The sequence below is a fragment of the Cebidichthys violaceus genome, unplaced genomic scaffold, assembly GCF_023349555.1.
Source record: "Cebidichthys violaceus isolate CVI_PGR_0920_01 unplaced genomic scaffold, fCebVio1.0.p SCAF_7, whole genome shotgun sequence".
Taxonomy (NCBI): Eukaryota; Metazoa; Chordata; class Actinopteri; order Perciformes; family Stichaeidae; genus Cebidichthys; species Cebidichthys violaceus.
In genome coordinates, this window is record NW_027176927.1 from 6,784,231 (window position 1) to 6,798,465 (window position 14,235).

The window sequence follows — 14,235 nt, forward strand, 5'->3', positions numbered from 1 at the left end:
TGCAAACATCTACTCGTAATATTAGACAGTGATTTCAGGTCTTCCTCTGAATTTGATCCTGTTGGTTCTGAAAGAAGGAGAGATCTTTCGTTTTGTTGATGATTAAAGTTGTTTGAACTGTTGTTGCATTAATGTCTGTTGAAAGTCGGTGGAATCTTTAAAACGTTACTTATTTGCTGACGGATCAATCCAACATGAGTGATGTATTACTGTGTTCCATTGCAGGTGAATCAACATCTTTCCCCTTGGATTGCCTTTGCCACACTGATGTTAACTTCTCCTCTGGGAAACTTTTTTTCTGCTGTTCCTTTTATATTCCCTGTAACTGGACGGGTGGAGCAGCAACTTGGCTGATGTAGCAGAGGAAGAGAAGAAGGAAACGATGACGTCACGCTATAAGTCAGTGAGTGTTTGGTCAGTCAATCATTGGACCAGTTTGTGACTAGAAACTGGAGTACTGGCCTGGTTAGATGTTGAAGTTTTTTTTTTTTAATGGCAAATTTATTTTTATTGAGCAATTTACTTGTGTGTTCAAGACCCAGGATCAGGGTTTTTACACTTGTGCATTTAACGTTAGTAGTTAGGAATTAGGCACCAAGGTGATATTTAAATAAAATGATTAAGAGGCAGAAAAAGATATATCTAAATACAGAAAAGGTAAACAAATGAAATGATATATATTTATGATCATATCAACAGTTTTTAAAAGTATAGAGTTGACCGGGAGCCCCCCTCCCCATAATACTCCCCATACTTCTACATTGCAGTGTCTCATGCAGATTTACATTCCCTAACCCACACTCCTCTGTAATGAATTATGAATGAACTACCTAATAAAGTCTGTGAAAGGAGACACTGTAAATCAACCCAGTAGTGCTGCTGTATACGTGTATGACTTTAAGGACCTCTGAGTTTTTCCCACACTTTTTTTCTTATTTATTTGCATGAAACATTTAGAGCAGAAAATGCATCTACTCACAAGGCCAACTGCTGAAAGAGCGAGTGCAGCAGGCGATCTAGAAATTCAAAAAGTATGGATTATGTTTTGAAATACAGACCAACAAATCCTTAGACACAAATACATTAATCATAAGACAAGTAGCAGCATCGCCCCGTGGAAAAGCCCTGATGCTTTAATACCGCTACGTGATTTCTCAGTCCTCTCTGTAAGTCATTTATTTTGTGTCAGCAGCTGCACTCTCCTTCCTCAACGATGGCCGAGGGAATGTGAGGAGAAGAACAGAAGACTGCTGTTTCAGGTGTATGGGTGTGTGTGTGTGTGTGTGTGTGTGTGTGTGTGTGTGTGTGTGTGTGTGTGTGTGTGTGTGTGTGTGTGTGTTTGTGTTTGTGTGTCATGCAGCTGAGACAAGAAAACTAGTTGAGGGGATATTTGGATGAAAAAGCCATTGTTCTTGTCAGCACTAATTGCCTCCCTAATATGCCAATTGTGCACATCCTGTCAGAGCTTTGGCTTAAATAATACAGCTCTTCTGAGGTGAAACCCAAGTGCCTCGTTCTCAAAAGTTTTTGCAACACATACTGTGTAATTATATCTGATTTACTGCTTTCTTTTTGCTCTCTGCAGCTTTTTGCTCACAGTTTCACGCTCATACAAAGCAAAGGAAAAATGGGAGACTATTGTCCATGCAGTGGCATGAGCTGAGCAAAATATTAAACTGTTTGTAGTATGTTGAACTCGTCCTAACTGTGATTGTTAGTCTGGGGTTTCCTGAATGAGGGGATTCATCCAGCAACCCATATCCTACCAGAGACTAGTTACACACTCAGACTGATGCTGAAAATGCAATCACGTCATGGAAAAAGATCAGTGGTGTTTAGGAAACGTGGTTTACATTTTTACTGGTTGCAATGTTCAGAAAACACAAGCTGTAAATAGTTAGAGAGAAATGAGTGAATGATTTGTCTTTTTTGCAAGGAGAGGTCGGCTACAAAAAGACCAGGAAGACACAACTTACTCGCACACATACCTAAGTTGGTGAGTCTCTGATTTGTGTTGCCAGATTAAATTCTTGTTATAAAATCTGCCATTTTCTTCTGTCTGAACTTGAACTTAATCTGTATCATAAAGTAACTGCATTTTGGAAATGTATGTAATGTATTATGATCAAAAGCATTTCTCATTTGTACCTTTTTGGCCCGAAGATTAAACCCTCTTGACTGACAATGGAGTCTGCTATTGGTGTGCTGGTGTCCCAGTTCAAGACGTATGCTGGCAGCGATGGTTCCTCTGACACACTGAGCAGAGATGAGTTCCACAGACTGGTCACATCAGCGCTCCCTAACTTTGTCAAGGTAAAGATTTATAGGTTTGACAAAACAATATTTCTGCGATGCACCTAGTTGTATTGGTGGAATACATCCCAATGGGCGGAGGGGTTTTCTATTGCAGCCAATTAAATTTTTTGCTTTTAGTTTTTTTATTTGTTTGTGTTTTGGTCCAGAATGTGCCATAAATATGCTGGTTTATGCTGAGGGAATGTTACTTGTTACTCTTATTGAGTCACTTTGTATGTATAGTTTTTTTTACTATGATACAAGAGTTTATATTTTTCTTCTAGTCATCAAATCGAGAGTAATGTTTCCTACATATTCAAATATCGTCCTTCTGCCTGTGTTTTAATCCGCTCCTGAAAATAGTCAACAAACCAAACAAATGCACTATTAAATATTAAATAAGCCACACTGGCAAACCTTTTTTAGGGGATCAATTAGCCTGTTTTAAGAGTATACTGTATGTATTTAGGGCTAAATATCTTTATCTTTTGAAGCAACAAATGAGTTTGTGTCTGAGAGTCACATCGGACATCGTAAAATATTTAGAGACAGACAACGCCTAGCTGTTTTTTTCTTCTTCATGGGATTAGTTGACAATAACCAAAACACAGAATATCACCAGCCTTATAAATCTAGATTTTTGATAAAGTACCTTATTCAGCCACTTGTTTGAAAGACAAGAGCCACAGTTAAACTGATACAGAACAATCAGGAACATGTTATAAGTTTGCTCTAAACCTTTTAGTTTGCAGACAAAAGAGCTGCCTCATAAGGGCAGATTCATATTGTGTGTCATCTGGATGCCACATTGGCCCTTTTTTTCTGTGACCACATAATTAACTGTTAGTCATACTTGTGTTCAAAAGGCCACTTCTGTTCTTCTAGCCGGGCAGAGTGTTTAATGCCTGTGGTCTTACTGTACTTTTGAGCCAAATAACAGTACTTGTAAAGAATATTTTACTCTTTCCACTCATTCCTGTGATCCAGAGCACAAAACAATTGAATTTGTAATAAAGACCCTTCAGAGACTTCAAAGTTTCACTCTGGTGTAGTTGTGGTTGTGTTGTCATGTTAAACCAGAGCCCAGTGGCAGAAAGGAGAAGCTCCCAAGGCCCATCACTAAATACAAGAATGGAAAATTCCATGTTTCTCCTTGCATGAACAGTTGCAATAACACGTTACGCCACCAGATGGCGACAGTTCCATTGCACAATCAGCCTAACCAACTTTGCTGACGTTGCAGTAATGTTTTTTTAACTGGTATATGTGCCAGTGGTGTCAGCTTGCCTCCGTGTCGTCGCCCCACAAGCACAACCACTAACATCCCAGTTTGTCCATACTGACTATCACTACTGTTTTTTAAAAATATGATTTCGTAAGTATCTTCCTGTTTTTCCTGCAGAATGCTGCTGACACCGCTGCCATTGACCAGCTCATGAGCTCATTGGACAAGAACAGTGATGGAGAGCTCAACTTCCTGGAGTTCTGGCAGCTGATTGGGCATCTTGCAAGCAAGCATGGGGGGTTCAGCCAATAGAGTGTGCTGTCCTCAGATACACTTAGTTCTGTCACAGTTTCATGCGTGTAACTGACTTGTCTGTGTGACATTCAGTTTGAAAAAAATTGGGAAACAGCCAAAATGAAAACACCCTCAAGTCTTTTTCAATTGCAACTTTGTTTTTTTTACCAGTTGTCTGTGCCTCTTCTCACCCCGTATTCTCACCAACAACTGGCACAGACTCTGTCACAGAATACTATTGAACAATTTGCAACATTCGCAATATTAGAACCAGTCCTGTTTCCCAGAACACACACACACACACACACACACACACACACACACACACACACACACACACACACACACACACGTCACAGCTGCTTGTGCTTACAGGCCTATGAGGGAGTTGCAGAATGTGAATGGATTGTCTGAAAACTGACTGTTTTTTTAAAGCATTATGGCTTTTCTAATTACTGTAAAACTCATCTTGTGATCTTCAGCTCTCTCCAGTACACAAACAGGAGGCCTGTTGTTGGCAGGGCATGATTTTCTGTTTAAAGATGGAAATATAATAATACAAATATAAATCTTCCTGCTAATGCCTTCATTTGACAACTTTTTCGAAAGTTTCCTTTCTACTGAACACTATCCTTCCATTCTTTGCACAAGTGAGTAAAGTTTCAGGGTGTGGCTTAAATACATCTGTCTGTTGGGAAAGCTTTGAACACACGCACACTTAAACATGAGCGCGCTCTTGTTCCTACATGTTGAGAGAAAGTATGTCAGAAAAAACAATCAGATGAACGTGCAAGGATAAAACACAACTATAAAAATCTATTAAACCAAATGAAAAAGTCTTGCTCTATTTTCTTAAACAACGGAGATGTTTGTAATAAAATGTTGGTGAAAAAGTGCTGTGTTGCTTAAGCTGCGCCTCTTTCCACATTCCTTCTCTCTCAAGCACACGCCCTATGACAATGAAGGAAAAAAAAGTTGGCTGGAGTGAGAAGTTAAATCACGGAAAAGATATGTGTTGCTGGTTTATCTAGCGCAGGACTGCAGAGGAGGGTCTTTGAGAAAGAAGGAGCACAGTTGCTGAAATTGTTTCTTGCCTTTTGTTTTCGCAGTCCTAACGGTGAGTCTACTTAATTCGGATTACTAGTTTTGTGCCGCGTCTCTCTGTAGTTAATTGCGCTGTTTTCTGGACATAATTATCAGTTTAGCTTATTTCCTCGGCTGCGTCATACATTTTGCATAATTAGCGAGTGTCTCTATTGTCATTACCAAGCTTGGTGGCCACAGGGATCAGGTTCTCCTTGGTAATCTAACACCAATCCCTTTACACTTCCAGAGAAACCGGAGTCTTGACTCACGTTTACTTATTTATTCACTGTGTGTCAGTCCTGCTTCTGGCCGTTCTACAAATTGTCAGGATTACTTAGGGCGACATGTAAATGTGGGACGCGGGCAGGCCCTGACATCTCCGTTACGCACGGCGCTGACTAGTTTTGACATCTGCGCCGAGGCCGTTTTCGCCCCGTTAAACAGTCACACTGTGATCGTTGTACCGACGGTCCGATTTGGCCCTTATCAGTCTGAATTATTGACGCTATGATAAGACTCCGGTAGCGATACTCGGATGGCTTCGTCCTGGTGTTAGTTAATGACGCTCCGGAAAAATAGCGACCTGGGCGATGACAGGTAACGTGGAGGAATCGAGTCCGTCACACTTGGCGCAAACTAGGGTGGAGCCGATCGCTGGGAGTTATCATGGGCTCAGGAACTATCGGGTGGAAGCGCACAATATTGTCCTATAGTCAGTCTGGTAAAAACATACACTGAGACATGAAAGACACACACACACACACACACACACACACACACACACACACACACACACACACACACACACACACTATGTGTCCGCCTGCTACAGTTAATGGGGTGGTGAGACTGTAAGATGGGTGGCCCCACCTGACTAATGCGTAAACTAGTTTGTACTTGTCAAGCATTGTAACGCTGACTAAACTCTCACGTTCATCATGCTTTATTTGTTTTATTATCTGGGAGGTACTGTGTACACTATGATACATTTAATTTCGTCTGCAGCGAATCAAGGCCACAATTAAAACACATAAGACACTAATGACACAATACACTATGGTATAAGACACATATTTATTAAAATATGTGTGTCCTAACCAACATGACAAAATAAGGGAAACCGATAAAGTAAATAACTATACAAAGTATGTAAAAAAACAAAAATCAGCTATAGAGACAACACAGATAATTTAGTGGTCTTGGATTCAGCCGGCAATATCCTAATTGTAAATTCAGCTTCATAACCTTTCACCATATTTACATGAAACATTTAATTAACCAAATTCAAAACTGGCTAGTGAGGCCTAGTTTACAATGTGTGGATCAGAATCACTAAAGGGCTGTCAAGATATGTCTGAGGGATTGTATGAACCAGGATAGATAAATACAAAAAAAAAAACACATTACATTTTTCCGATGCTGTAATCCTTCCTTTTTTATCTAAAATTACTCTATAGTTGTACAACTTTAGGCCTTGAAAATATCACTCTGTCAAGTTATAATCTTTATTGGCTACATTTTCAGGAAACGATGGGTGATGAGTAGACATTGCTTATTTAAAACATGTTTCAGGCCCAAAGTGTTGTGACTCACTGTTTGTGGCGCTTAATTCCGGTAAAATCCCACAAAAGGGACCCGTGATGCAAATTACACAATGCACTGGGTCTCACACAGGCATTCATTACACTTGAGTCATGATAATCTGCAGGCTCTGAATCTGAATGGAGTACATGTGCCGAGAGGCTGGAGGAGAGCTTCATTTGTACTCAGCACAGTTAGGCCACATCTTGCTCTTATCTGACAAAGGCCACGACATGTTCCTCTCTGCCATTTGTAATTCTGTGGCCCTGATGTCTCTGGTTCTGACCGAAGACGACTTGGTTTCATGTTCATCTCATTACACTCGGAAAGGACGCTAATGGATAGTGGCCTGTCAGGCATTTCGAAATAAGGGCTGTACGTTCACAAACACACAGACACTGGTTCGCACGATCCCGTGCTGCTGTTCGTCTTGTTGTGGGTGTTAGGAAGGTGTTGGGACAATTATAGTAACACATTAAATAATTATGAGCAGCATGCTGATGAGAGACGCTCCATTGTATGTATCAAAGAGTTGTGTGTCCACCTCTGTGTGCGTGTGTGTGTGTGTGTGTGTATGTGTGTGCGCGTGTGTGCGTGTGTGTGTGTGCTGGCATGGCAGGGAGACATGAAACAGAATCCATGGTTTGGGTGCCTGCACTCACTCACTCAGTAATTATGTTAATGAAACAGAAGTCCTAATTGGTGTTGTCGTTCTTAAGATGTGTGCATGTGTGTTGTCTATCTTTCTGTCCGTCAATCTATATGTCTTTGTGTGTCATCCAGTACGGGTGCATAGTGTGAGCATTTAGGTGTGACATCTGTGTCAGATGGGAGATTTACCTTCTACAGTTACTCCGACAACATCACCACAATCATCAGCCATCATTACCTGTCCTACGGCCACCGCTGTCCCCTGATAGTTTCCGATACTCAGTGGAAACCCTGCAGCAAGGCCTCGCACCGCACTGCTGCGATACTTATCAGCAACTCTACTCAAGTATCTACAGCATTTATTCAGGCCTTTAATTTTCTGAGAGCAGTTGCATCAGAGAGGTTGTTTGTTGAGACAACGGAACGATAAATGGGAGCAGAAACCTTGAGGGTCTGCTTGCTGATTTATGTCTGGATTAGGTTGCACTGACCTTAACACTCTATAGATATAACGTTATCTCCCATATCCATATGACAAAATAAATGGCACACAGTCATTTTCATAGCTGTTTTTGCAGTTTGACTGAATCAATATATCTGTCTTAATGCCATGCTACACACCAATAATGTACAGTATATATTAAATACTAATTATCATAGTCTACTGTTTTCCTAGTCTTCTTTACAAGAAAACAATTTATTTTTGCAACAGCAGGAAATTATGCAATACTTGCGATGATGGATGACAGTCAAACTGTAGCTGTATGTCCCAATACAATATTAAACTAATTGCACACAGTATACAAACCATTATAAAGGAAACAGACAAATCATTATAATATGCTGTTTTTGCTGTTAGTAAGCAGAAAAGAAGCATTAGCACTAGTAGTTCCTCCATTTCCTTTGTGCGATGCATTGTAGGACAATATAGGGAACCTCAACAGCACACTCATTTGAGTTTTGATTTTATTTAATTTTGTCACTTTTGCACTTCACAAGGAGAAAGCAGAAAGCTCTAATACATATATATATATATTTTTACAATCTTCTTGGAGCTCTTTCATCACCACCCCAATTCATATTCATATTTATTAAATTTGTTGCAGCTGTGAGCAGCTCCTCCATTTCATTTGTGCAGTGCATTGTGAGATAAAACAAGACATCACAGCAGACATTTTGACTTTTCAAAGTGGGAAAGGCACAGGTGTTACTATTAACATTAAGGAGTGCTCTGTTCTATTAAAGTGTTTTAGTGAACCAGCATGCACAACACCAAAACCCTGAATGTGAAGCAGCTAAATGTAACTCAGCCATCATTACTTTCATCATTTGCACCTGTGACATGTCAAAATGTCTTCTGTGAAAAGGCTTATAGTCTTCATCATCAACACACTAAAACAATAAGTATATAAGTGGTTTTAGTATACAAACTGACGATTTGTAACTTTTGTGTACAACATAATCAAAATGTGTGTACAATTAGCTTGTATGGAATTGGGATGCTTGTTTTGATACAGATGTAACATCCAATGAAAGAATCCATGCGTTTCTATCTAGTTTCTGTCTTCCCTGCAAGGTCCAACTAGCAATAAGCAGTTAGTGCAAATAACCCAAACTTATAACTGCTTGTCTCAAATCTGTCAGCTGAGGATTTAGCTTCACATGACTCTGAGATCCTGTCAATAACAGGAGCCTTAGATGTTTTCGCCTACTTTAATCGGAGCTATGTAATGTTTTTCTGCTCATGCTTGAGCACCGTGTGCAGAGTATTCCTCCAGTGTGAGGGGAGGTGTGCTGCAGCAGACGGGCAGCAGGCAGTAATCTGAACCTGGATCCTCCCGATGGCTTCTGGGGATCAGATGTCCACTGTCAGAGATCAGAGCTCCCATTGTGTTTACCTCAGAGACTCCCCTCCTCCCCCTCAACCTTCCATCATTCCCTCTCTCTCACTCTGTTAACCTCAGAGAGCCCCCAGGCTCTGTCCATTTCCTCCCCTCGCTCCTCCTCCTCTTCTACGCTGACATCATTTGTGTGTCTCACCTTTCTAATATGTTTATGTTCAGGAGACAAATCCAAACATTTCATATAATATCCAAACAGATAAAATGCAAATACTATTTAATACAAAAAAAGATGTGATCCATCTAACACCAAATAATTACATATGTCTCATCTTCACGTTATTGGCATACATGGCAATTCGGACAAGTTTGCTTTGCAGATCACTGTTATGACTAACATTAACATGCATTTTATTTCAGTATGTTTTCAGTTATATCACACATATAAGTATATATATAAGTGAAATGCTGCATTATAACTATACAGAGTTAATTATGAATCTTTATTCTCTATCATTCAGTTGTTCACAAGGATTCCAAGGTTATAATATATTCTCTTCTGCAATGATACATAAAATAACTGAAATAAGCCTTTTATCCACCAAAGACCAAAAGTTAATATATTTTCATATTAATAAAATTCCTGGGTACCCAACGGCATGACGTCTGAGTTTCTAAGATATGGCCATATCTCTTCCTGCCACTTCCAACACTCAATTCTCCCCTTTTTTTCTTTGTCTATCTCTCTCTCTCTATAGATATGGAGTCAGCCATTAAGACGGTGGTGACCACCTTCCTTAGTTCTACCAGGGGGAAGGAGAACCTAGAAGGGGGTGCCTTCCAGAAAATGGTAAAGAAACAGCTTGGCGGCATGATGGAGGTAAGAAACCACGTAATGTTTTGCTGTCCTACATCACCCTTTGCTGCACAAAAATAATCAATCATTATATTAGAATGATTTTTTTTTCATACAGAACTAACATATTCTGTCTATCCCTCAGGATGCAAACTGCTCCTCTGCCGTTAAGGAGATGCAGCGGGGTTTGGATGCAGACAACGATGGAAAGGTCAGCTTCCAGGAATACCTCACTCTGATTGGCTACCTGGCCTCCTCCGTCAGTGAGAGAAAGACTGGAGCCAATCCAAATGCATCATAGATACTTCTATTTGGTGGATCAGAAAATGAACAGCGTTTGCGTTTTTTTAAAATATTTGTTCTCATTCAAGACCATAATCATTTTACATATAATCAACCAGTTGTAAAATGCTCTTAATGTCTTTCCAGATCAGCCATTTCTTCAGTCACACCATATTGATCTCCATTGTCCATGTCAAGGACACATTGAAGGACTCTTTGTCTTTTTATATACCAGCTATACAAAAGATACTTACTGTCATTTCAAAATAAATGCTTTATATAATACAACTATATTGTGTGTAGTTTTTAATTGGCGTTCCATCTTTATTAAGTTGCTTTTGCATTCAAGTTTAGCTTCCAAATGAAATAAAATTCAGCTGGGAAACCCAGCAAAATACTGTATGTGTCCAGTGGTTTCTCTGATATGGTTTGACATTGTCCCACAGGCACTGCTGCAATGATACCTGCTCCTTCCATAGCTACCAGCAACACTTACTAAATATAGCTGCGACATCCCTGACTAGTCAAACTCAGCAGCCTTTAGATGCATCAACTGTTGCAACCAGATCCTGACATACAGTATACGCTTCCTATTGTGCACCCTCCTTCACTCTGCAACACTATACATACACACATATGGTGCATACAAGCATGCACACACACACACACACACACACACACACACACACACACACACACACACACACACACACACTGTGCTGCCCCACTCACTGACACAATATACTGCAGCGACAACACACAAACAAGAAGATGCACTCATTAGGACAGCAGATCAAACATACATTTCCTGACATCTTGCAGGGCTTTAGTATGATCTTCGAGCTCATTAATTCAAGTGTACATGGTCATATATGTTTCTGTCATTTATTTTTGCTCTTCATTTACTTTTCATGCACTTTGGCTCTCACTCTATCCATTATAGCGCTTGCATGCGGCGTGTTTTGGAGCTTGAGGTGTGAATGTGTTCTGTGAAAGTGCTCATGTGTGTTACATTCGCATGTCAGCCTGTGTTTTGCAAAGTCTTTGTCTGGGGATTTCTCTGCATGGCTGCCGGGTGTGATGGCTCCATTCATCGGTGCTACACTAATCCTTCGGATACTGTATCAGGCATGACCCCCTACCCCCTCCCCCACCCCACCCACCCACACCCACACACACACACTCACCCCCAGTAAACATCCTACCTCAACACACACCCCAACACTCCTTGCTGTTTAAAACCAGACTCGTGATGAGTAATCAAGTGATTCATCTTGTTCTTGGGACTGTATTTACCGTGGCACTCCCTTTAAACCTGTTCTTTGTTTTGACAAGAAGTATAAAATGGTTGCGCAACAGGGTAACAGGATACTCATTGTGCTTAGGAAATGCTGATGGTATGGTGTTTAGTTGATCAAAGTCTGAATGTTGCAGACTACTTCTATCTCTACATTATCTATTTACACTTGGTATCTTAACTTCCATGCAGACTGACATCTGAGAGTAATAAGCCCACTTTTAAAGTATACAATGTCATTTTTGGGTTGGCTTGTCATGTTATGGGTACTTCAATTTAGCTAATGCTGTAGTTACAGTTCCATTACTGATATCATTGTCGATATGTTGTCTCCGAAGAAAGGGGGCAGATGGATCTTTCATGTGTCCATTTAGAGAGGACAGCAGGTGTCTGATGCGTAAACAGAGATGGAGGAGGGAATGTGGGGTGGGGGATGAGTGGACTGAGGGATGTATTTAAGACGGTGCTCCTCTCATCCTCCTCATCAGTCGCTCTTGCCTTCTCTCTCTGCACCTGACCAGCAGGCCATCACTCTTCCCTCAGGTAAGCGATGATGTAGAGGACAGACTTCAACTCTGAAAGCTGTTTCTCTATTTTTCTCTGAGGTTGTGTCTATTTGTCCCTTTTAAAAGTAGGTTTTAGTGGTGCCGCTAATGCACAGTGCTGTCTGTAGGGGGGACTGCCTGTTGAAAATAATAGTGCAAATCAACAACAAAGACAGGAAAAGCTCTCTGTTTACTCAGTGATAATTTAACCTTAATTTATCTTAAACAGAGCTTGCCAAAAATGTCTTTTCGATACATTTTGTATATGCCGCTGACTCGAGAATGTGGAGCACTGTGTCAACTGGGTCAGACTGATGTAAGATGTGATGGACAGTTCGGAAAAGTCTTCACAGTTCATAAGTGATGTGGGTTCAAGAAAGGCAAAGATTTACACCTGTCTCCGTTGTTTTCTGCCATCCGGTGGAGCTAAAGTAAAAGGCAGATCAGGTTGCCTCAGCGTGTCCTGGTTACATCTCCTCCGCTGGTTTGGCTGTTTTACCAGCTTAGAGTTTCACTCTTATCACCTGGCTCACATATCCGGTTGCTGTCAATGTCTTGACTCCCAGAGGTCCTCTCTCTGGAGCAAAGCAACAAACAGATTGAGGATCCTTTTAATCTGTTACAGAATCTTATCAGGACAACTGGCAGGAAGGAAAATCTCCTGATGAGGAAACAGCAAGAGCAAACTTGAGTTTCCTACTCTGCCGTCCCCTATCCTGTCACTAGATGGAGAGACCTCATAGAAGATCATTTTGTAGCTATCTCAGTGATGGTGATTTAGCCTATGATTAAGTTTTCAATGTTTGTCCATTGTCCAAGAGAACAAAAGACAGAAAGAGTGTGTGTGCATGCATTTGTGTGCGAAAGAGAGAGAGCAACCTAGAGAGATTTTAACATGCGTTGAGTTGCAGCAGGCTTGTCCTCCATGCTCCTTGCAGGCAGGAGTACTGACATAGACTTTCTCCTCCTCTCACCCTTCCTTTTATTCTGTCCTCCTCTAGAATGTCTATGCCCAACTCAGAGAACGCCTCCACCCTGGAGAATGCCATGCAGCTCATGATCCAGACCTTCCATAAGTACTCTGGGAATGAGGGGGACAAATATACACTGAGCAGGGCTGAGCTCAAAGAGATGCTTACCGCAGAGCTTGGCAACTACCTGGGGGTAAGGAGGTACTTAGGGATACAAATGCACAGTTTCATGCGTATAAAACCAAGCCAGCTTACATTTGTGTTATCTATCCACACACGTGCAGAATGCCCAGGATAAGGAGGCAGTGGATAAGGTGATGGGAGACCTGGATTCCAACAACGACGGGGAGGTAGATTTCACAGAGTTCATCATACTGGTCGGAGCGCTTACTGTGGCCTGTAACGACTTCTTCCTGGAGTACAACGACAAGCCAGAGAAGAAGTAGTGAACCGGCCCTCTGCACAAAGACGTCCACTCTGCAAACCCACACACCCCAGGGAGGAAACAGTTCAGACAGGAGAGAAGGTCATCATGTCAAGGACTTCACATTCACAAATACACATACACACACACACCCACACATTTGTCTAATTGTCCCTTGAGCAGTAAATGTCCAATTATTCCATTACTAGCTGTATGTATTGCAATGTGAACATCGGAAGAGTTTAAGTTGGTTTCAACACCTGTCATTGTTGAATGTATGAATATCTCTCTCTTTCTTGTTGTGTATTTTATAACACATCCAAATAAAGGAATTAATAAATGTGCCCTTTAATTGAACAATTCAATGTTGGTGGTACTTTGTTACATCAAAGAAGATGAGTAAGAACACATGGTGGGCACCAGGTGGCAGCAAATAGCCCTCAATTGAATCTGACATAACAGTATTGCATTACTTTTAATTTGCTTCGCACACACTGGTACAGCACTTTATTTCAGAAGTAGATGGATGTAGATTGGAGATGTGAATCCCTAACAAAGAGATATGTATGTTATATTAATGAAATATACATTACAAGACACTATAGTTAAGTCTTCAACAGTTATCTCTGTTCTGGTGTGACGTTCATCGTTTTGAGCAGGTACCGACTGTACCCTGTTTTTACAGCAGAATAATGAGAACTTGAAGTGACCTTGGCTGGGCACTACACCCATGATTGTTTAAAAGTCCTACTTCATAGAAAAAAAAAGCACTGCGGGAGTGTGAAGGTATGTGTATGTGTGTGCGTGTGTGTGTTTATGAGTACATAACAAAGGAAGTTACCAACCTGAAAATTAGAAAGCCAGGAAGCGTTTCTTTCTTTCATTCT

At 40.8% G+C, this 14,235-nt stretch overlaps 3 protein-coding genes across 3 annotated transcripts; all 3 read left to right on the plus strand.

The window, feature by feature from the left end:
• The first annotated feature begins 102 nt into the window (after window positions 1-102).
• Window positions 103-4,615, plus strand: LOC137891314 (protein S100-A13-like). The gene is made up of 4 exons (XM_068735870.1): window positions 103-403; window positions 1,193-1,996; window positions 2,164-2,313; window positions 3,698-4,615. The coding sequence occupies exons 3-4, from the start codon at window positions 2,185-2,187 to the stop codon at window positions 3,830-3,832; spliced, it is 264 nt and encodes an 87-aa protein (XP_068591971.1). The 5' UTR covers window positions 103-403; window positions 1,193-1,996; window positions 2,164-2,184; the 3' UTR covers window positions 3,833-4,615.
• Window positions 4,616-4,780: 165 nt separating this feature from the next.
• On the plus strand, window positions 4,781-10,509 carry si:ch211-105c13.3 (uncharacterized protein LOC325758 homolog). The gene is made up of 3 exons (XM_068736284.1): window positions 4,781-4,931; window positions 9,732-9,853; window positions 9,975-10,509. The coding sequence occupies exons 2-3, from the start codon at window positions 9,734-9,736 to the stop codon at window positions 10,128-10,130; spliced, it is 276 nt and encodes a 91-aa protein (XP_068592385.1). The 5' UTR covers window positions 4,781-4,931; window positions 9,732-9,733; the 3' UTR covers window positions 10,131-10,509.
• Window positions 10,510-11,895: 1,386 nt separating this feature from the next.
• s100t (S100 calcium binding protein T) lies at window positions 11,896-13,671 on the plus strand. Its single transcript, XM_068735750.1, has 3 exons — window positions 11,896-11,951; window positions 12,955-13,117; window positions 13,209-13,671. The coding sequence occupies exons 2-3, from the start codon at window positions 12,956-12,958 to the stop codon at window positions 13,368-13,370; spliced, it is 324 nt and encodes a 107-aa protein (XP_068591851.1). The 5' UTR covers window positions 11,896-11,951; window position 12,955; the 3' UTR covers window positions 13,371-13,671.
• The last annotated feature ends 564 nt before the right edge of the window (window positions 13,672-14,235 follow it).

What these genes read in the sequence shown, in the direction of transcription:
- LOC137891314 (XM_068735870.1), top strand. Translation starts at nt 2,185, where the DNA reads ATGGAGTCTGCTATTGGTGTGCTGGTGTCCCAGTTCAAGACGTATGCT. An exon ending in CGCTCCCTAACTTTGTCAAG is followed by an intron (nt 2,314 to 3,697) that starts GTAAAGATTTAT and finishes TTTTTCCTGCAG; the next exon opens with AATGCTGCTGACACCGCTGC.
- si:ch211-105c13.3 (XM_068736284.1), top strand. Translation starts at nt 9,734, where the DNA reads ATGGAGTCAGCCATTAAGACGGTGGTGACCACCTTCCTTAGTTCTACC. An exon ending in AGCTTGGCGGCATGATGGAG is followed by an intron (nt 9,854 to 9,974) that starts GTAAGAAACCAC and finishes TCTATCCCTCAG; the next exon opens with GATGCAAACTGCTCCTCTGC.
- s100t (XM_068735750.1), top strand. Translation starts at nt 12,956, where the DNA reads ATGTCTATGCCCAACTCAGAGAACGCCTCCACCCTGGAGAATGCCATG. An exon ending in AGCTTGGCAACTACCTGGGG is followed by an intron (nt 13,118 to 13,208) that starts GTAAGGAGGTAC and finishes ACACACGTGCAG; the next exon opens with AATGCCCAGGATAAGGAGGC.